The sequence below is a fragment of the Dasypus novemcinctus genome, chromosome X (assembly GCF_030445035.2).
Source record: "Dasypus novemcinctus isolate mDasNov1 chromosome X, mDasNov1.1.hap2, whole genome shotgun sequence".
In the NCBI taxonomy this organism is placed as follows: Eukaryota; Metazoa; Chordata; class Mammalia; order Cingulata; family Dasypodidae; genus Dasypus; species Dasypus novemcinctus.
The window spans coordinates 129,514,026-129,535,374 of NC_080704.1; the positions used below are offsets into that span (position 1 = coordinate 129,514,026).

Consider the following 21,349-nt stretch of genomic DNA (forward strand, 5'->3'; position numbering starts at 1 on the left):
GCTCTCAGAAAGCAGTGGATGGGGGCCTCTCCCTGTACTCCCAAGAGTGCCTAGCATGAGGTTCACACAGAAGACCTCAGGAACTGTACCACTGAGTGAGGGACCCACCCTGTTTGCACAGCTGGAGAAATGAAGGCAAGGGAGGGGGGGGAGGCTGGGCAGGGCCGTGCAGGGCAGGGAAGAGCAGCAGGGAAAATGACCAGGCAAACGCCTGCCAGCACAAAAGGGCTGTGGAAATTAGATGGCAACTGATTCATGTCTGAAAGAAAAGAACCCATGGGTGTCTAGGGAACCATAATAAAGGCAATGTTAGAAGAGGTCAGAAAATCAAGGGAGTACATCCTCTGGCTATGGAATGTTCCGATTCCCGTGTTCCAGCAGGACGGAGGCCTGGGGGTGTGCGCGGGGGGTAAGGCAGGGAGGGCTCTCCCTCAATGGCTGCACAGAACCAGCCTCAGCCTAGGATGCTGTCCCTTCCCGCCAGCCACAACCCTGGGCTCAGTACTGAGCGTGCGTGGGGTGGAGTGGGGGGAGGACCTACCTGCCGCCCAGACCGCAGCCAGCCGAACTGGGATCAGATTAGGAAATTCCAAACCCCAGCAGGAAGGTGGGGATGTAGCAATTAGATTCGCAGGAAACCTGAGGAGTGGCGAGGGGTCAATTTCTCTCTTTTCCTCCCCAACCCTCTCAGAGGGCCTCACAGTAGGCAGTAGAGGTTCTTAACCCTTTTTAATTCGTACTCCACAACCCAAGGGGGTTTCCTCACTTTGTTTTATGTAGATAGCATTCTGAAAGCAATTTAAAACATATAATACAAAATATGCTTTTGCCAGCTGTTCTCCCTGGGATAGTCAGATGTCAACCTCCCCGTCACGGGTTTAAAAAAACACTGTAATAAAGAAAACCTCAGCCCTTTTTCTCCTTTGCTGTCAATATTTGCATCCCCGGCACCTTGTACGGTGAAGTCCTTGCAAGTAATGAAATGAAGAGTCCTAGGCAGGTTATCCCTAAATTACTATGTGACCTAAGCCAAGGCCTTTCCCTTCTGAGCCAAGGCCTTTCTCCTCTCTGGGCCCCAGTCTCTCTTTCCATAAAATGAAAGGGGTGGAGTAAATAATAATAGCTGTTGTTTATGGAGTGCTTACTACATGCCAGGCACTGCTGTAAATATTTTACAGGCATTTTCTTCTTTACTCCCTATAATAAGCCTGTGAGGTAGATACTACTTACTATTTTTTCCTCAACTCACAGATGGGTTAACCAAACCACTTAACTACCTATGAGAACTTGGACCGGATGGCTCAGCCTCCAGGCACCTGAACTTCCTTATCTGTAAAACAGAGGAAGTAACTGGTCCTAGATCACGAACTATTAAGTAGCAGAGACAGCATTTGGATCCAGGCAACCTGACACTGAAGCGTTTACCAATATGCTCTAGTGTCTTCCATAGGGGTAATATGGACATTCATTCAGTCATTCAACAAATACTTACAAAGCCTCTAACGGGAGCCAGGCACTCTTTACAGGGCACAACAGTGAACAAGGCAGCCACAATCCCTGTTCTCACTGAGCTCCCAGTCACCTGGAGTTAGAGTCTCTTCCAGCTCTGAATGTTAGAATAATCAAGAGAAAGGTCTGGGTTCAACAGGAAAGTCTCTAAAAGGAAACACTCCAGGAACTCCCACTGGCCAAGGAAGCCTAAGGTCAGGAACAAGGTCATACCTGGCTCTGTGACCTCACCCTCTTTTCCTTCCTGACCTCGCAGAGAGCTGGCAGCCAATGGTGTGCTGGAACCAGCTCTTCCAAGTTCACAGTTAGTGACATTGTGCCGGTAGCTTAAAATCAGCTAAGGTGGGAGTTATTACACCATGGAAATAGGCCAATGCTTCAAAAACCATGGCTATTTTCTCCCAAGAGCCAGGTATTAACCACTGACCAGCACACTACTGCCAGCAGCCTGTCTTGGACAGGTGAGCAGCGCTGCCTTTCCCAAAGACAGAGGGATGAAGCATTGACCTCTGACCTTGATAGAATACTAGCTGTCCTTTTCCTTCTTCCTATAATGAATGTCAATCCGTCTTCTCTTATGTGTGTATTTCCCAGTTCAACAAAGCCCCATTGAGCATAGACTCTTGAGTGGCTTCAAAGTAAATATTATCGTTATGACCCTTTGTCATAATGCCCTCCTCACAGGCATTACTGTTGCTGGCACATTGGGAGAGATGAGTCTCTTTGGGGCTCTTTTCCAGCAGTGAATAGCAAAAGACCCTAGACCATTTGTCTGACTAGCTCTGGCAGTTCCTTGGAGGCCTCCTGTCAGATCTAGGATCGTGGGATCCTGGCACTTTCCAAAGCTGGGGGATTAGTATTAATATCATTTTTTTATGGCAGGGGGAACCTCATCCCACTAAGTGATTATTGTTAAGTCTAGTTTATCTGTTGGAGAGGTATCATAATATGCTTATGCCCATATGCCTAGCCCTCTAAATAAGAACAGTAAGATAGGTACCATTTATTGGTATGCTTACATAGAACGTTGGCTCTGGATTCATAAAAATTCTCCCTCTCTCTCAATCTCAACATGAACAAGTACACATGCATGCACATTTACACATGATTCCCACTCTGCTGGGCTTGGGCCTATGATTAGCGACCCAGTACCAAGGTAAATGCCAATGTGACAAAAATATCCTAGGTTTCTGTTAATAATCAAAGCCAGTACTATCATAATTTTACACTTAAAATGCCCTATTAGAATATACCTTTGGGAGAACAGATCCCATGCTAAACAGAATATTTCTATATCAGTCATTAAGGGAATAAATATGATAGTAATGCACAGGCAGTGGGCATGGAAGTATGGTCGCAGAAAGTCCTGCCAGGGAAAAGATCACCTTCAGCAGCTGAGCTATCAACTCCTCGCCAAGTCAGTGACAGAACCCGGCTTCATGGCTGGGCTGAGATTGCAGCCTGAGAGCTACTGCAAACTGCTTGTGACCTTGGCCCAAATTGTGGGTTCTTTGAGCAATGACAGGTTTGCGAGTATGGCAAGAGAGGAGGATATATGATTTTTTGGGCTTTTTGGACCAGGGATGAGGAATGAAATTAACCCAGTGTAGCTGCTCTATCTGATGGTAGCACCTTCAGAGTCTAAGAGGGGAGCCACTAGGGCAGCCATGTTCTAAAACATGACAATTGGGAAAAGAAAAAGAGGGTGTGACTCCTTGGGGGTGTTAACAGGTCTCCTTCCTGCCCCCCTCCCCCAACTTGGATCATCTGTCCTGGGCAGTTCAGCAATTCCACCCCAGCAGGCACACTCTGAAGCAACTGTAGCTGCACAAAGTTTGGGTGGAAACTAGAGCAGGGGTTTGCTATTTCCCTCATTCACTTTTTTCTTGAGCACAGCTGTCCCTGGACCCCCAGGAGAACCTGTGATCCATCTGTCAAATTATCCTACCCTGCCACCCTCAGAGAGCCATTCTGATTTTAAGCAGCCTCCCTCCAAAAGCTTTACTAGCCCACCCAATTGCACTTGGGTGAAATATTGTTTAGGTTGGGTCTGTCATTTTACATATCATCTCCTCAACTTCAGTACAGGTCATACAGAGCTCTGGGAGGAATGCCAAGGCATGTGTTTGTGCTAGAATTTTGCAGCAATCAAATATGTGAAATAAGTTGGCCATCAGCTGAAGATTGGGGATCTTGTTAGTTAAACAGAGATTTGGCAGTGCTAGTATTGATCGATTTTGATACTGAGTCCCATGCCTTTTATTTATTTGGTGTGCCTCTCCTGAGAGCCCCTAATTGTAACTGTGAATAGACTTTTGGCATTGTAAGAGTTAACAGTGTTGGTCTGGACTCTGAGGTCCATGGTGTGTAATTTGGTGAAGCAGGCATTTTCTTCTCACAGGTTTCAATGTTGGTGTGTGGCAGTGAGTCATTTAGCTAGTGAATGAGATTAGGTGACTGTCATCTGTATTTAGAAGTGGCTTTGTTGTTTTCTACTTGTCCTTGAGTGTGCAGTGGTTCTCCTATAGAAAATGACCCGGAAAAGAGTGCTCAGGAGGGAGGAGAGGAGAAAATAAAGGGTTCCAGAAAATGAACGACCTTAGTGAGAAAATAGAATTTTATGTTAAAGAGTAAAATAGCCACGTCAATGGTGGTTCAGATCTACAATGTGAATGAGACCCTCATATGCTCTATACAGAAATAAGAAAAGGCAATTAGCAAAAAGGGTTTGAGTGTTCCAACCAGCGTGAAAAATGACTTTATTATGGTAGTTAGACAAGCACTAAGGTTCAGAAGGGGATCACTGAAAATTTGTAGGTGTGCTTTACTGCACTGTATGGTGAAAATTATATGTTGTGATTGTGTTTGCAAATTTGGGATTCTGAAGGTCTAAGGAGAGATTCTTAAAGAACGTCAAGGAACTGTTGTCCCTCATATTTGTTTGGTTGGTGCTTGACAGTTTCCAAAGTGCTTTTGGCTCTTGAGAGATTGCTGGCAGTAGTTAGAGAAGCAGTGGAAGGGATAATGGGTCAGCCAGACTTAGGTATCCTAGTCATGGCCCTGCCACTTATTCAGTGTTGCCTCAGGTTGCCTCCCTTATCCTCCCCAAGTCTCTGGGTCGCCACTCTGTGCCATGAGGATACAAACAATGCTCAGCTGTGCTTACTTCAAAGAAGCCTAAGGAAGGCATTTGAGAGGTACGAAGAGTGGTTCCTGTGGGGCTAACTCTTTCATTCATTTCACACAAACATGACTGAACACTCTTTGTGCTTAGATTAGCCCTAGGGACCTCGAGGTGATGAAGACATAGTTCTCACACTTGACATGAAGTAGATGTAGTTCCCACACTTGAGACAAAAGTCCACATAGAGATATACTTAAGGGGGAATAAAAGAACTCAGCTGTGTGGTCCTCGCACTTGAGTTCAAACTGTACCAAGCAAAACAGAGTTGCATAGGAAATAGACCCAGCCCACTGCCCACAGCATCTTCTCTGGGCTGTTACTTCCCTCCCAGCTCTGCCCTGGCTCCTGTTTCCTGCAGTCAAGATGAACTCGACAACAGTAGCTGAGCCAGACAGTTCCCTCACAAAATGTCCATTGGGTCTCATACAGCTCAGTTTCCCCCAAGGTACAGCCCCACATTCTGATCTGGCCAGGGGAAAATGTTAACGACACCAGGCCATTAAAAAAAAAAACCCCGAAAAACAGAGGGCTAAAAGAAGGGGGACAGGCGCTCTTGCAAATAGATCAGAAAGACACACTATTTAACCTAATTACCTGCAAAACCACATCCAGCCATTAAGGATCTATATTCTGTAATAGAATTTCCTGCTATGGAAATACTCACCCACACACAGGATGTTGAAGCAGAAGCCCTGGCTGACTGACTTATTCACCAGCTGGTCGGGCAAGCTGTCAAACCCCACGTGTCCAGCCAGGGGGACAGTTCGGCAACCTTCACCCTAATTTGGAAGGGGAGGGAGGGGAGAACATGAAAATGTGCGTAAAAGCAATCTGGGTCTTGCTTCCCCATCCAGATGCTCTCCATCCTAGGAAGTAACACCCACCCAGGCCCAGGGTGTCATCTTATCCCTCAGCTACTCCTCACTCCAAAGCACATTGGCCTATCAGCTTGGAGATCCCGGCATCATGGGTATAGGCATCCTTTATTTATTTATTTTATATAATTTTTTAAAAAAGTTTTATTTTTCATTTCTTTCTCTCCCCTCCCCCCCCCCCCCAGTTGTCTGCTCTCGTGTCCATTCACTGTGTGTTCTTCTGTGTCCCCTTGTATTCTTGTCAGCAGCACCGGGAATCTGTGTCTCATTTTGTTGTGTCATCTTGCTGCATCAGCATTCTGTGTATGCGGCACCATTCCTGGGCAGGCTGCACTTCCTTTCGCGCTGGGCGGCTTTCCTTACGGGACGCAGTCCTTGCATGTGGGGCTCCCCTACGCGGGGGACACCCCTGCGTGGCGCGGCACTCCTTGCGTGCATCAGCACAGCACGTGGGCCAGCTCCACACAGGTCAAGGTGGCCCTGGGTTTGAACCGGGGACCTCCTATGTGGTAGGCGGATGCTCTATCAGTTGAGCCAAATTCACTTCCCTAGGCATCCTTTATTTATTTATTTTTGATGTTTTTTTCCCCCAAATTCTACTCAATTTATTCATTTTTTAAAAAGATATTACATTAAAAAAATATGAGGTCCCCATTCGCCCCCACCGCCCCCACCCCACCACTCCCCCCCCCATAACACTCTCCCCTATCATCATGTCTCATCCATTGCATCTGGTGAGTACATCTCCGGACATCGCTGCCTTTATTTAGATTCAATGATGAGCACATCACCAGAGTTCCAGACAGACCAAACTACAGAGGGGGCTCCTAAGGGGCGGGAGGGCAGGGTCAGGGGATGGGAGGCTGGCATCAGAGGCTCGCAGACTTGGGTTAAATCTTGACACAATCACAAGCAGGATAACCTCTCTGAGATGTGGACTCCTTCCATGTCTATCATATGAGATAATAGTATCACCTTTCTTAGGGGTGATCGGGAGACCTGAATGTGCTAATAGTTGTAACAAGCTTAGCACTATGCCTAGCAATGCCTGGCACGCACTTAAGTGTTCAGTGACCATTACAAAGAGACTTTAGCAAGCAAGTAATCCTCTCTCTAGGACATTTTTGGGGTTCTATGGACATGGCACAGGGTAGAGGCTAAGAGCAGAGGCTTAGAAATCAGGTAGTCTGGGTTGGAGTCCCAACTTCACCACCTTCTGGTTGTGTGACCTTGGGCAAGTTACCATACTTCTCAAAGTTTCCATGTCTGTGAAATCGGGAAGGGGCAGTTGCTACTTCACAGAACTGGTGTGAGGATTATATGGGATAATGCTCCTCAAGCACTTAGCATAGTGCCTCGCATGCAGCAAACATTCAGGCCCCAGGAGCAGCTGTTATTGTTGCACTGTGAGGTTATCCTTCCACTCAGACCCCTGAACTGACATTTAATGACACAGGATGCTGTGGCTCTCCCTAGCTAGAGGGAGTTGCCTCCTGCTTCCTCAGGTTCCCTTGACTCCATAGAGGTCAGCCAAACCACTCCCAGCCCTGAAAAGCCGAGGGCCTTTGCTCATTAACTGGTTTACGAAACAGGGAGAGCTTCACACTGGGGCAGGCTTCCAACGAGCTTGGGGAAGGACAAAAGGGGCGTGCATGTACTCAAGAAATGTGCTAACTCCCAACCGCCACAGGGGAGGGGGAAAGGGAAGCTTGAAAGAGAGGAGCTATTCAAGAGAGGTGGGCTATGTAAGGAGTCATTTTCTGTTGGGTGGGGCGACACCAAGATTTCTGTAACCAGAAAGGTACCAAGAACAATCCAAGAAGGGTATGGTTAGTGCCAGGAGGCCTGAGCCAACATCCCAGGCTGTGCTAATAAGTAACTCTTATGCTAGGCTGGACCTGCTTTTAGACTAGGTCCCAAGCAGGGCATACACTTTCACACTGAACGGGCTGGGGCAGGATAGCAGGGGAACACCTCAGCAGTGAACACGGTCGGAGCTGGTTTCCAGATAGCCCCCTCACCCAGCTTGGGATCCCACTCCCACAGGCCTTATTGAACTTTTCAAGAGTGACAGTGACTGCCACCTGACAAGTTCATTACCCTCACACATCTCGCCCCACACACTTCCAGTGGCACATTCCTGACAGATGGCCAATATGCCATTACTCAGTTGGGGTTGGCATAGTTGGAGTCCCAGAGGGGCACCTGAAGATAGCTGAATTTCATGAGTGGCTCCCATCACGCAAGACTTTGTTCTGCACTCACTCGTTCCTCCTCCCTCTTCCCCATTCCCCCTTCTTTTTATTAAAGCAAATTAAGTAAGATACAGGTCTCCCACTGTTGGATTTTGGTCCTCAACACTGCAGAGAAGCCAATCTGCTTTCTTGATGGAGCCACCTACGCAACAGGCATTGGAAACTGGGATGGACTCCGAGATGAGTTTTCCTGAGTCATATTTTATCGCCCCTGGCTGCCTCTTCCTGTCTCCAAATTCAGCACCATGAAACTTCCAGTGCCCCAATGCCTCTGGTACAAGGACCATAAAGGAGAGGAAAGGGGATTTTCAAACTGAAGACAGTGAAGGGCATTGAGCGAGAGCACCACACCTAACTCTTAAAGATCTACTTCATTGTCGAAAACATACCCAGTCAAGCACCTCGCAGGTAGGAAATAATATTAGCCCTAAAGAGCAGGAGAGATTATGGGCTTTCTTCTCTCAGCAATTAGGTTAGAGGGATTTGGGGGTCTTTGAGCAGGGAGGGTCACAATAAAGTATTTTGGAGGAAGGAGAGACTAGGGGCAGGGAAACATATTAGGAGATGGTTCCAATCATCTTAAACTGGCAGGGTGACACCAGGCACTGTGACAGTAAATGCCAGCTCAAGTAAACTGACCTGACTTGGCCCTCCAAAAGGGAAGAACAGTTTGAGAGAGGTCCTAAAGAAGGAATGTGATCCAACGAATGATTGAGTAGAAAGCATAAGGGAGCAATCCAAGCTGACTGCAAGCTTGGATTGATGGCACCATGGCACCATGGACAGAAAGAAGAAAGGCAGGAAAGAGAGCTTGTTTAGCAGAGAAGTTGAGGAGTTTGGTTCTAAATAGGCTTTTACTAAAAACATTTACATTTACTTTTTTTTTATTTCTAAAAGTAATAATATTAACTGTAGAAATTTTGGATCATGTGAAAAATTATAAAGGAGAAAATAAAAATTACCCATAATATTACTCTCCGGAGATACATACTGTTAATGTTGATATGCATTTCTCTCCAGTCTGTATGCTTTTTATTTTATTTTACAAAATAAGAATAGTCCTGTATATTCCTTTTCATGACCTGAATTTATACTTAGTAGAATATGGATGTTTTCTTAAGTAATTAAGTATTTTTCTAAAAGGTTATTTCTATTGGCCCATAGCATCCCATTGTGGGAATTTACCATATTTCCTTAACCAATCATCTACTGCTAGACATTTAGTGTGTTTCCAAGTTTTCAACATTATACACAATTCTTGTTCATACATACGTTTTCCTATATCTCTGATGATTTCCTTAATTTAAATTTCTGGGATTGAAGCCTGCTGGGCCAAAGGGCACAGACTTTTTTTTATCCCCCCCTTGTGGCTTTTTGTGTGCTGTCTGCTCTCTGTGTCCATTCACTGTTCGTTCTTCTATGTCTGTATTTATTTATTTTATTTCCCCTCCCCCCTTGCAGCTTGCTTGCTGTCTGCTCTCTGTGTCCATTCTCGGTGGGCTCTTCTGTGTTCTCACTTGTCTCCTTTCTTTTTGTTGTGTCACCTTGCTGAGTCTGTGGCATCTTTCTGTGGCATCTGGGGGCCAGGTGGCACTCCATGGCATGCGGGCATGCCTGCCTTCACAAGGAGACTCCAGGATGCAAACTGAGGGCCTCCCATATGGTAGACGGGAGCTCATCTGATTGAGCCACAGCCACTTCCCCAAAGGGAACAGACATTTTAAAGACTTTGGTACACACCGACAAGTCGTTCAACAGAGAATGGTAGAAATCTATATTTCCACCGCCAACATGAGTGTCTGTTTATCCATACTTAAACCAACACTGAGTTTCAAAGGCTTTTTAACTACTGTGAATATAATCATTGAAAAATGGCAGTCTTTAATTTGCGTTTTTTAGTAAGGATGAACTTTTTTCATTGTTCAACTGAATATATATTGTATGTATATGTGAGTTACTTCTTCATGTCTTTGCCTTTTTTTTTTGAGGTACCAGGGTGGGGGGATTGAACCCAGGACCTCATATGTGGGAAGCCGGCACTCAAACCACTGAGCCACACTGGCTCCCCTCTTTGCCTTTTAAAAATGGGTGTTTGTCTTTTTCATTTGGATTTGTAAAAGCATTTTGTATATTAAGGAAAATAAGGTAGTTTTGAATTTATGGTGAGATATCCAGAAGAAGCAATTCAATAAGCAGTTAGCAATATGGGGTTTTAGGCACAGGGAGAAGTCAAGACTGAGATGAAAATTTAGGAGTGAAAGATATGGAACTGGATGCATTCTCAAGAGAGTACAGGGAGAGAAGAATCAAAGACTGAGTATAGGAAATGCCCATAAGTAAAGAATGGGAAGATGAAGAGGATTCTGCCAAGAGGGGAGAAAAGTAGGAGAGGACTGATAGTTTTCTGTCACCGAGGCCAAGGGAAGAGTGGAGAAGAATTACAGAGAAACCGCCATTGATTTGAATTCCATAAAGGTCATTGGTAACTTCTAGAATCCTTATTTCATCTGTATCTTTTACCCAGTGTCCAACACACTTAAATTAACTGAAGTGTTCAGGGGACTAGGAGACTTGGGTTCTGATTAATGTGTTTTTCTTGCTGAGATTTAAGCAGCAAACTTCTTGTCTCAATCCTGGTATAGCTTGAAGAAAGTTTTAAAAACAAATGTATTTGTGTAGTTCCTGCTTTAGGAAATCCTGTTTATCAAGCACCATTCACTCTTGCTTTGATGAATCTTATAAGATGTCAAGGTCATCATTATGAATATCAGCCTTCATTGTTCAAAGCTAATTGATGCAGAGGTGAAAAGGACAGGACATTGGGCTGGAATGTACACTAAGCCCAGGACAGCCCCTGGAAGTTTCTTCCCTCCTTCCTCACTCTGCTTTCTTATCTTCTACTTTCTCCTTGAAGTGGCCTGATTGAGATCCTGATTACTTTGATTGCAGTTAATTGAATGTTCCCTGGACTACAGTGTGCACAAAAGGAGAGAGAACTGATAATCTGGCCGAGCTCATCTACCTCTAAAACTTGAAGCTTCCATCTTGAGTGGCAAGTGGTGTTCCAAGTCTTGAACTGAGATGATAGAAAGTCAACACTCACAAAAATGTTAAATTGCCCATCTCCTGAAACCCTGCAACCTTCTCTAAGAATCTCTTCTGCAGAAAAGTACATACCTGTACAAGGTACAAGGAAATTCATTACAGCATTGTTCACAATCCTGAAAAAACCAGAAGTAACCTAAATACCCAAACAATAGGAAAATATTGAATTAAATTATGGTACATGCATATTCAGGAATATTCTGCAGCAAGTAAGAAAGAATGCAGTAGGTCTATAGGTACTGATGTGAATACCTCCAAGACATATTATATTGTAGAAAAAAAAGAAGTTGTAAATCAGCATGCACACTAGGAGCCCACATATACAAAAAAAAATCCTCTATATGTGCATTTGCACATAAATGTATATGAGAGCATAGAAAGGGGACTGAAAAGACACCTTGAAACCACAAGCTGTGGCTGCCTTAGAGGGTAGTCAGTACGCTTCTGTATTTTTTTATTCTTTTATGGCATAAATGTATTCGCCTATTACCTGTGTAACTTGAAAATACTTTTTTAATGTAAGAAAAGAGAGTTCTCACATAGCTTTGCAGCAGGGGTAATTAGGATGCAGAGAGTCTGAGAGAAGCTAAAGGGAAGGCAGAATGAAACAGCGCTCCTGGGAATTGGGAGAGGCCCCCACCCCTCCCCAATTACATTTCCTGTTTTCTCCTCATCTGCAGTCACCTGTGGTTTTGAAATACGTTAGACCACATTTCATATCACAGGCAGAAACACTGCTGTCTTTCTCTTCCGTCTCCTCCCCTGAGACACACCAATTTTGGTTTTTAATTGAATATTCGTAAGTTCATGTTATAAAGACCAAGCTCTGGTGGTGCCAGCTGTGAATCTTTTCTCCTACTGCTGTTATCTGAAAATAAAGAGTTCCATATGCACCCAAGTAAGCAGCCCCTGCCCCCACTCCGTCCCACCACTCCCCCACCCAGTCCCTCTTCCAACCTTTGTGATTTAGCAAGTAAGCAGTATTTGAGGCCTCTGGGAGCTGAGGGGGGCATTTGTCAATACAGAATTTCCTGTCTCCATTTAAAACTAGAGTGGTTAAGTTAGTAGCTGTCTTTCTGAAGGACAGGACTGAAGCCAAATATTTGGAACTCACTGCCCATGACTGGGCTTACCCCAAACTTTCTCCTCTGGCCTTTTGCAGCCAAATGCTAGGAAAGGACAGCAACACTGAAATAGGATTCTCCTCAGCAGCCTTATCTCACACCTTTCCTTTCCCCAACTCCATCCCCAGCCCTGAAGACTAAGCACCACATAGGACTATGGAAATGAATCAGTTCCATGATGCATGATGAAATACTAAGCAGCTGATAAAAACGTTTTCTAAGAATATTTGTGGGGAAACGGACTTGGCCCAGTGGTTAGGGCATCCGTCTACCACATGGGAGGTCCGTGTTTCAAACCCCGGGCCTCCTTGACCCGTGTGGAGCTGGCCCATGCGCAGTGCTGATGTGCGCAAGGAGTGCCGCGCCACGCAGGGGTGTCTCCGCGTAGGGGAGCCCCACACGCAAGGAAGTGCGCGCCCGTAAGGAGAGCCGCCCAGCGCGAAGGAGGGAGCGGCCTGCCCAGGAATGGCGCCGCCCACACTTCCCATGCCGCTGACAACAACAGAAGCGGACAAAGAAACAAGACGGGGCAAATAGACACAGAGAACCGACAACGGGGGGGGGGGGGGGGGGGGGTTGGAAGGGTGGAAATAAATAAATAAATAACTAAATAAATCTTTAAAAAAAAAGAATATTTGTGCATGGAAAATGCTCACCAAATACTGTTAGTTAAAGGAAAACAAACCTGTATATATAGGACCATCCCAAAGATGGGGAAAAGTATACAGGCACTTTTAAAAGATTGAAAGAATATGTATCAAAATGACGACAGTGGTTACTTTTGGGTGGAAGGATTGTAAGTGATGTTGCTTTTCTGTGTTTCCCAAATTTTCTACAATAGGCATATTGTTACTTTTGTGACCAGAAAAAAAAGTTACTATTTTTTTAAAGATTCTATGATGATCATTCCTATACAGGAAAGTAGCCTCAGATATGTTGGAAAAAAATCTTCAACTACAATTTTAAAAAAGGGCTTTCACACACAGATAATCAGAAAATTCAGTTTAATCAGAGCACATTTCTGAGCTCCCAGGCATTTGGTTTTATTGTGTAGAAAAGATCTATTTTTCCTATAGTACAATAAAACCCTACTATAGTATAACATCATTGTAAGGATTTGTATGAACCAGAACTCAAATCGTCTCTCCTGGAACACGTAGCATATAGTCTTGATGAAACAATCAGGTGGATGATAGATAGCCCCATCTCCAGCCTTCTCATATTATAAAGGGAGTGAATGCTGCTGTGTTATCAGTCATAAGAACCACAAAAGCACTGATAAGTTCCCATCGGTTAAAAGGAAAACCCTCCAATGAGTCAAACACATCATACAGCAGGATTTCCCTCATGCTGATTAAACCAGACTGAGAAGGAAATGAGAGTAGAGCAATGCCCTCCACTGAGAGAGAAATCAGGGGTCCTTTCCAAGGAGAGGTAAGGCCTACAAAAAGCTGGTGGCACCCACAAGGGGCCTCAGAAATGACCTTCAGTGGGGGAGCAGTTCAGGGGACCCTGGGAAATCACAAAGGAGACCATCCCTACCATACAAGAAGAAGGCCCATTTTTGGCAAATCCAAGAGAAGAAAATCTGGATTTTGATGCACAAGATAAATTCCAGAGTGACTTTGCATTCTATAAAAGGATTCACAGCAGGATTCCACTAGATAGCCAGCTCTCCTAATATATTTAAAAGGGGATTCAATAGACAAAAATTCAATTGTCAGGTACTTTTATAGCAACACACCGGTTATACACACCTACAGGGACAGACAATATCTAAAGTGTTGTTTCTATTCCACTTGCAGAGAGCCTGCTGAGCTAAAAGCACAGGCTTGCCTTCTCCTCTCTCCGCACCCAATCTAAACAGGGATGGGGTGGAGTTAAATTCTGCTACCTCACTCAGAAGCAGAAGCCGGCAAGGACCTCAAAATTAGGCTGGAGAACAGGGAAACCCAAGAACCGCACAATGTTAGAGCTGGAAACGCCCTGAAGGATCACCTAAACCAAGCCGCTCAGTTTTACAAAAGGGGAAACAGAGACTCAGAGGGAGGAAGTGGCTTGTCTCGAGTCACATAGTGATTTAGTGGCAGAGAGCGGTGCTAAGACCCAGGCCCCTGAAAGGCAGACTATCACTCTCCAGTGGAAAAGCTGACTCAAGTGGCCAATCTATTTGTTTTATGCTGCTAAAATTCTGGGACATACAGTTTGTGGCTTGATTCAGGTCTGAAGGAGAAGTGTCAAAGCGGGAGAAGCAACAAGGAATACCACCGCAAGGCCTGTGGGCTTGCCAAGGTGGCTCTGGCCCACGGATGGCAATGGATGTCAGGAGGGGCTTCTCTCCTCTCCTTTCAGTCTTCCATTTCTCTCTCACATTTCCCCACCCCCTTTTTTTTTGACTCTGCCTCAAGCCTCAGCCTGGCCAGAGGTCTTAGTTGTACTCAAGAGCCCAAGGGCTGATGAGACCACCTCACCCAACAAGTCAGGTTTTAGGTCAATCATTTCCTCCTCAGGCCAAGGGTGGCCCCTGCTCAGGATGGGTTTAACTTTTCCATGAAAGCCAGATATCTTCCCCTCAGGCCAGGTTATTTCAACAGAGTATCCTAGGTGTTCTGGTCATTGTTACCTCCAGTCTGTTTTTTGTGGGTTTTTTTTTTAAGAAGGAGGTTTACCCAGAGGCCTCTGGGTGAATGCCCAATTGCCCTCTGAGGAGCCTGAATTTACCTCTGCCTCCATCTGGTCTGGTTTAATGGGAATCTGAAAAAAACAAAACAAAACAAAACAAAACAAAATAAAAAACCAGTTCCAGCTTCAGGGCCAGTGTTCAGAGCTGGGGACCTGTGCTGTGGAAGGAAACTGGACACCACCTCACACCTCATCAGGACTGTGAAAGCAGAGTTTTGCTTTTGTTACCCAAGGGCCTTCATTAGGGGTCAGAGAGGGTCCTGGCAGGAGAAACCTGAACCTGGAGTCCCATCCCTGAGAAGGCCTGCAAATCTTTGCCCCAGTCACCTTTAAGTGAGGGGAATGGACGACCCAACTCTGGGGCCAGCTGAGAGCACGCTGCATAATTCAGCAGATGGCTGCCTCTAATGAGAAGACACTGAAGAATAGGATAATATTATTTCTCACCCTCCTGAGCATGTGGCCTCCTTCCTCTGTGCAGGCAGCAGAGAAACCCACGGTTTCAAATCCCGACAGCAGAAGCCTCCTCTTGGCAAACGGAGGAGGAAGGGTCTGTGTTTCTAATTTATTCTGCCCCCCCCCCGCCCGGTTGTTACTTAAAATAATCCATCGTTACATGGCTGGTGGCTCCAATATTTTTATTTAAAGCAATACGAAAAAAAAGAAAAAGAAAACCCACACAACCCATGACTGTGCTATCTTGGATTTAAGCTGAGAATCTTTTTAGCATCAGAGAGTTCCAAAGCACCCAAGTTTACACTTCTCTGACCCCTATGAGTATGCTGGGATGGGGGAGAGCAGTGAGAAGAGGGAGAAGAGAGCATGGCCGGATTTTTATTTCTTAGAAACATCATGAAAACATCAGAGTTTTTTTGTTTTTTGTTTTTTTAATGAATCGGTGTCATCTGGTAGGTGTTTCATTGTTTCATTCACCAGCCAGCAATACCATTTTGGACTAAGTCACTTGGTCTCTAAGTCACTTGGTCTCTCTGCATCCATAAAACGAGGAGAAAAATAATACTTGTCCAGGAAGCTGCTGGGGGAAATGAAATCATACAGATGGAAGCATTTTGAGACAGCTGAAAGAAACATGTTACATCTATCAATGGTATTCTTTCTTTCTTTCTTGAGAGTGGTTTTAACGTACATGGAACTAAAAGCCCTTCTCAATTGTTCATGCTAATATTGAAGCATGGCTCTGAGAACCCAGAAACCCAGGTATTTAGTTCTGGAATACCTCTTTCCAGGGCACTTAACTGTAACTTTCCTAATTATTTTTACTCAAGCAATCGGTTTGCTCCCTGACACTATGCAAGGGGAGGGGACTTCCTGGGTAATGAAGCCAGCAGTTATTAGAAAATGCACAGCAGAGGCGCCACAAAGTAAATGCTATGCACGTGACTGCAGATCAAAATCTCATTATACCATACAGACAAACCGTAATCTGTAGTGCAAATTCTGTAATAAGAACACTGCCAGCAATCACATTTCCAGGATTTAGAATGAGAAGAGGAAACAGGGCTCGTTCCTGCCTCTCATCTGGAAGCCCTGAGAGAACAGAGTTCCTGTATGCCTTGGCCACAATATATCCCCAACACCTGGCACAGGGCCTGGTGGAGCCGGTGCTCAATAAATATGTGTTGAAGGGATGAATGAAAATAAAAGTGGTGAATTAGCAAATGAAATGTTCCCAACCCAGTAGCGGAAATGAGGTCCCACCCATCTTCATACCTACTCCTTTCCTATTTGAAGCCCTCAGGAAGCTTTTTCTGACACCCGACAATCCACTGCTGGATGAGGTCCCCTTGTAATGAGTTTGCATAGCAGGCAGTGATTCTCTTTTGGAGCACTTGTTACAATTATAATTACATAGTGATTTTTTAAAGGAAACTTTATTTCAACAAATACAGAATGATTTGTGTCCACCTCCACCACTACACTGCAAACTCCTTGAGAGAAGAGGCCATGTGTATTTGGGAGGCACTGTAATTTCCCCCCAACTTTTTATTTTGAAACATGTCAAGCACACAGAAAAGTTGGAAAACTGTCTAACCATCCCCCATATAGCCTCACTTAGAGTCAACCATTTTTAACACTTGAAGTCTGCACATTTTCTTCAGTGCTGAATCCCCAGTAGAGGTGTGGGTGCATATTAGGGTCTTTTTTTCCCTGCTTTGGAGTAGAATATTACTTTTAGTGTGTGAGGTGGTTTAAGGTAGCTTCAAGGGGAATCAAAAGGTAACTGCCATTTAATAGCAAGACCAGAAGAATATAGCAGCAATCCTCTCCCTGCTGGTAGGTTACACTCAGACTATTGCCCCAGGTCAACCCCCGCTAACTTTGTAGAGCAACTACAAATTCTTTCCTAGGGGAGAAAGGCCTTACCTGGATTGCCACTGGAGAAAGTGAAAATGGTTCAAGCCAGAATCAAGGAGAAGTTCTTTCTACGGGCCAGCACTTAGAGTCTGTATCCCAAAATGTAACATTGAAAGGAACAGCTCAATGTAAAAGCCAGAAGATACAACCTCTGGGACCTGCACTGGGCCTTGCTACCTTGGCACAAGTCACATAACCTCTCTGAGTATACATTACTAGCAGCCCAAGCCACCTCACAGGCAGGTAGAGGGCAAGGGATATGCATCCCAAGGACCTTTTATAGTTCTCTAGTTATTTCACAGCATCCACAATTTGTCTCACCAATGAGACTATAAAGCTTGAAAGTCAGGAACTGTGTCTCTTGCTTTGTTTTTTTTTTTTCCTTCTTATTTTCTTTTAAATGTTACACTCAAAAAATATGAGGTCCCCATATACCCCCCACCCCCCTCATCCCACTCCTCCCACATCAACAACCTCTTCTATCATCGTGGCACACCCACTGTACCTGGTGAATACATTTTGGAGCACTGCTGCACCACATGGACAGTGGTCTACATTGCAGTCTACACTCTCCCCCAATCCACCCCATGGGCCATGGCAGGACACACAATGTCCAGCATCTGTCCCTGCAGTACCACCCAGGACAACTCCAAGTCCTGAAAATGCCCCACATCACATCTCTTCTTCCCTCTCCCTACCCTCAGCAGCCACCATGGCCTCTTTCTCCACATCGTCGATAAAGGCTAGCAGAAGACACATCAGTCAATTAAATAAACACTCATGGACACAATCTAGAAATAGCATTGTTATACAGAATCCTTTGTGGCATTCATTCAAATGGGATTGTATTATGTACACAGGGCTGAACATCCAAGTTGCATGCCTGCCCAAATATAAGCCCTGCCTGACAACTCTAAGTCCTGTTTCAGTCACTAAGGATGATACCTTACTAGCCACACAAACCCTCAACTGACCCCGCCCCACACACACACACACATACTCCAGGGCGCTATTCGTATGCATGGCAGCATGTCTCAGATATTCACTAAAAAGAACTCCTAAGCTAGGCACACTTAGGTTTATTCTCCGGTCTTCTCTTCTCCAACCCTTGATACATGTTCCTTGGACGAATCAAGGAGGAAAATAGCCCTCCAAGGTCTCTTGAGTCAATTCCATCTTTCCCTGGTGAATTACAACTTCTTGCAGACACAAAGGAGAGCAGAGTCAAATGACACATAAACCAGAGCTTCACTTGCTGGGGAGAAGGACATGAAGCGTGACATCAGTTTTCCCAGAAATCCACTTATCATGATAACAAGGTCTCAAGTGCTTGGACTGCTCTTTCAGATTCAAAATCTAGTGTACAATCATATTCTTCATCATACAATGTGGCAAGTCCAGTCAGACCAACCTGGAACCATGTAAACCTCTAATATCTGCAGAACAGAGGGGCCCTCCAGATTGCCTGGGTTGTGCCTGAGGTGAAACACAGCCTTCTGGAATGTTCCCCATTGCAACATCTGTCCTGCAATCCTAATCCAGACAGGGGGAACCTGGTGAGAGAGTACGGACTGGTCAATGCAAATTCATTAGCTGACAAGAAAAATCATTCATGTCATTTTGTCACTAGGGATGGAGCAAGTATAATCTAAGAGCCTAATTCCTCTACTTACTCTATGCCTTCTCTAAACTGCAGGTAACTAGGAGCAGAAAAGCACTCTGGGAGCCCTCAAAACACTAAAGCAATAAATATAATAAATATTACAATGCCAAACTTGAGGGGAAGAAAATTCTTTCGAATTCCATTATTACAGAGCATTGTCTCCAATTTGCTCCTGGTCGTTTCACATTAGGACTGCATAAAAAGCACTGAGGTGAGGGCTCCCTGGGGTGGGGGAATTTCAAATAATCCTGCCCTTCTAACCATAGCAAGAGGGTGGAATAAATTCATACATATCCTCTAGAGAAAATACTACCAGATTTTGGACTCAAATTTTGAAAAAAATCCATTTCAATGACACCAAATACCTAGAGGCTAAGGGGGGAATTTCTTTTGCACCCAAATTGTGTTGCATGGACTATTTCCCTAAATAAGCCAGTCACAAGGTTTTTTTAAAAAAAAATTTCTGTGTTTGTGGTTCAATGAGTTTCATTACTAGTATTTAGTTTCATGGGATTTGACCTATCTTTCTCTCATTCTCCTCCCTCACCTTAGGGTGCTGGTAATTGTGCACATCTTAAAATCCCAGCTGACCCTGGATGAATTGAAAGGCCATTCGCCCAAATGGAATAGTCCTTTCCCTTTGCAACCAAACTTTTGGTCTAAAAAAACAAACATGGAGCTTCAGGTAACTTCAGTAGGACTTCTCTGCACACCCCAGGTTCGAAAACTTCAGTTCTTGAAAGGAAGATTTCTTTTTCCCAGAGTCGAGGGCCAACAAAAAGAGAGATGGCACCGCTTTTCCAAGTCTCACACTTATTTTCCTGCGATCCCATAGAAAGAGGCCAGCTCTACAGGTTTTGGAATACAAGTCCAATTACATTGAACACGCACCAGAGACAGGCCCCCAAAGGCCCGCAAAATCTCGGTCAGATGCTCAGAAACAAGCCAAAATACGCAGTCAGCCTCCTACAGGCCAGCGAGCTGCATCCCACAGAGATGCATAAACAGGACCCAGAGGCACACAGCACCGGTAGACAGAGACGTCCGGACACACGGACACACACCTTGGAGGTGAACACACATAAGCACACTCAGAGAAACAGGCAGACTTGTCTAGGGTCACAGACAGAACCCGGGCTCCGCCGCGCGCCGCTGAGGGCGCGCGAGCGCGCGCGTGCACACACCCGCGCACACACACAGATACAAGCACACAGACGCAGTCACATATGTAATGCATATGGAGAAACCCTTCCCCAGGCAGTCACCTCCCCGCCCCCCCACACCACTCACCGCCTCCTGCCCCAGGCTAACCCCAGCAGGGTGTCCCTCTCCCGGAGGCGGCCCGGGTTCGGGCGGGCAGCTGCGCTCCCACGAGTGGCCGGGCGGTCTGAGGAAGCAAGGCCAGGGTGTCAGAGACCCGGAGGGCTCGGCGGCCCGTGCGGCCATTCATTCGGCAACGCCCCAGCGGCGGGCCGCAGCAGCAGGGAAGGAGGCGGCGGCGCCTACTGCAGCTACCAGGGCAATGCAAAGTCCAGCCGCCGGCCCTCAGCCTTTGCCACCTCCTCCCCCCCCCCCCCGCCCCCTCCCACCATCACCGTTCTCGGGGACAGGCTGGGAGTCTGAGCCGCTGACCCCCAGAGCAAAAGTCCTGCGGTGCCTCGGCTCCTGGAGGCTGCCCACTGCCCTCCTCCCGGCGGCATTGGCGGCAGCCGGGTCTCCTCCGCCCTCCCCAGGCCCCCAGCCTGAGCGCTGGCACCCAAGCCCCGCACTCACCACCTGGCGAGCTATATCTGTCGCTGCCATCGCTCCTGCGTCGGCCAGGGCTGCCACGGGCGCCGCCGCAACGGGAGCTACAGCACAGGAAACAGCCGCGCTCCTCCGACAAAGAGAAAGTGTTACACTTCGGGCGCGACCAAGTCCAGTGGGGGTGTGTGCGTGTGTGTGTGCAAGGGAGGGGCCCCCCGCGCCGCTGCTCCAACCCCAACTTCCCCTCTATCCTCCACCCTCTCTGAAGGAGAGTTTGGGGAGGGGGCGGATAAAACACGCTTCCTTCCCTTTGGGTGAACCCAGTCCCAGTTCTTCCTGCAGCCCCAGCCGTAGGCCTTGGCGAAGGGGGGCGGGGGCTCCCCTCGGTGACCGCGTCCCCTGACCCTCCCCCCCCCCCCCCCGGCCACTGGGCTCCGTGGTACGTCCCGACCTCAGCCGAATTGTCACACCCCCCTGCTCTCGCCTTACATCCCCAAGTCCCCAGACCCCGGGGGCTGGGAGGGAGCCTGGCCCCTCCCCCCTCCCGCTCTCAGCTCGGCCGCTGAGCTCTGCAATCCTCCTCTCTCTCCTCCCCGCCCCCCCACGGCCCCCCTCTGCCTCTCCACCGAGATCTCAGGGTGCTTGGATGTGAGCGCCCACCGCTGGAGTCTCGCTGCTCCCTCCCTCTTTCCCAACACCCTGAAGCCCTGAAGCGGGGTTGAGGCCCAAGAGGGTGGGGGCTGCGGCACCTGCCACTCCACAGAGGGCCTTCGAAAAGGGGCAGTTGGTCGAATCCGCACTGCAGTCGCACAGCCGAATTGTGACATGCA

The 21,349-nt window shown here is 46.5% G+C and overlaps 1 protein-coding gene across 6 annotated transcripts in view; it reads right to left on the bottom strand.

The window, feature by feature from the left end:
• SEPTIN6 (septin 6) overlaps window positions 1–21,349 on the bottom strand; it is a 69,720-nt gene extending 48,371 nt beyond the window's left edge. For 2 of the 6 annotated variants that reach the window (XM_023585840.3, XM_023585841.3), the window contains exons 1-2: window positions 20,547–21,090; window positions 5,358–5,472 (exon numbers count right to left, since the gene is read on the bottom strand). In XM_023585840.3, the coding sequence (XP_023441608.1) occupies window positions 5,358–5,472; window positions 20,547–20,576 (145 nt within the window). In that variant the 5' untranslated portion in view covers window positions 20,577–21,090. Of the gene's footprint in view, window positions 1–5,357; window positions 5,473–20,063; window positions 20,161–20,546; window positions 21,091–21,268 lie in introns of those variants that run through there. The other 4 variants (XM_071213264.1, XM_004482781.5, XM_058291363.2 and 1 more) reach the window with 4 other exon arrangements.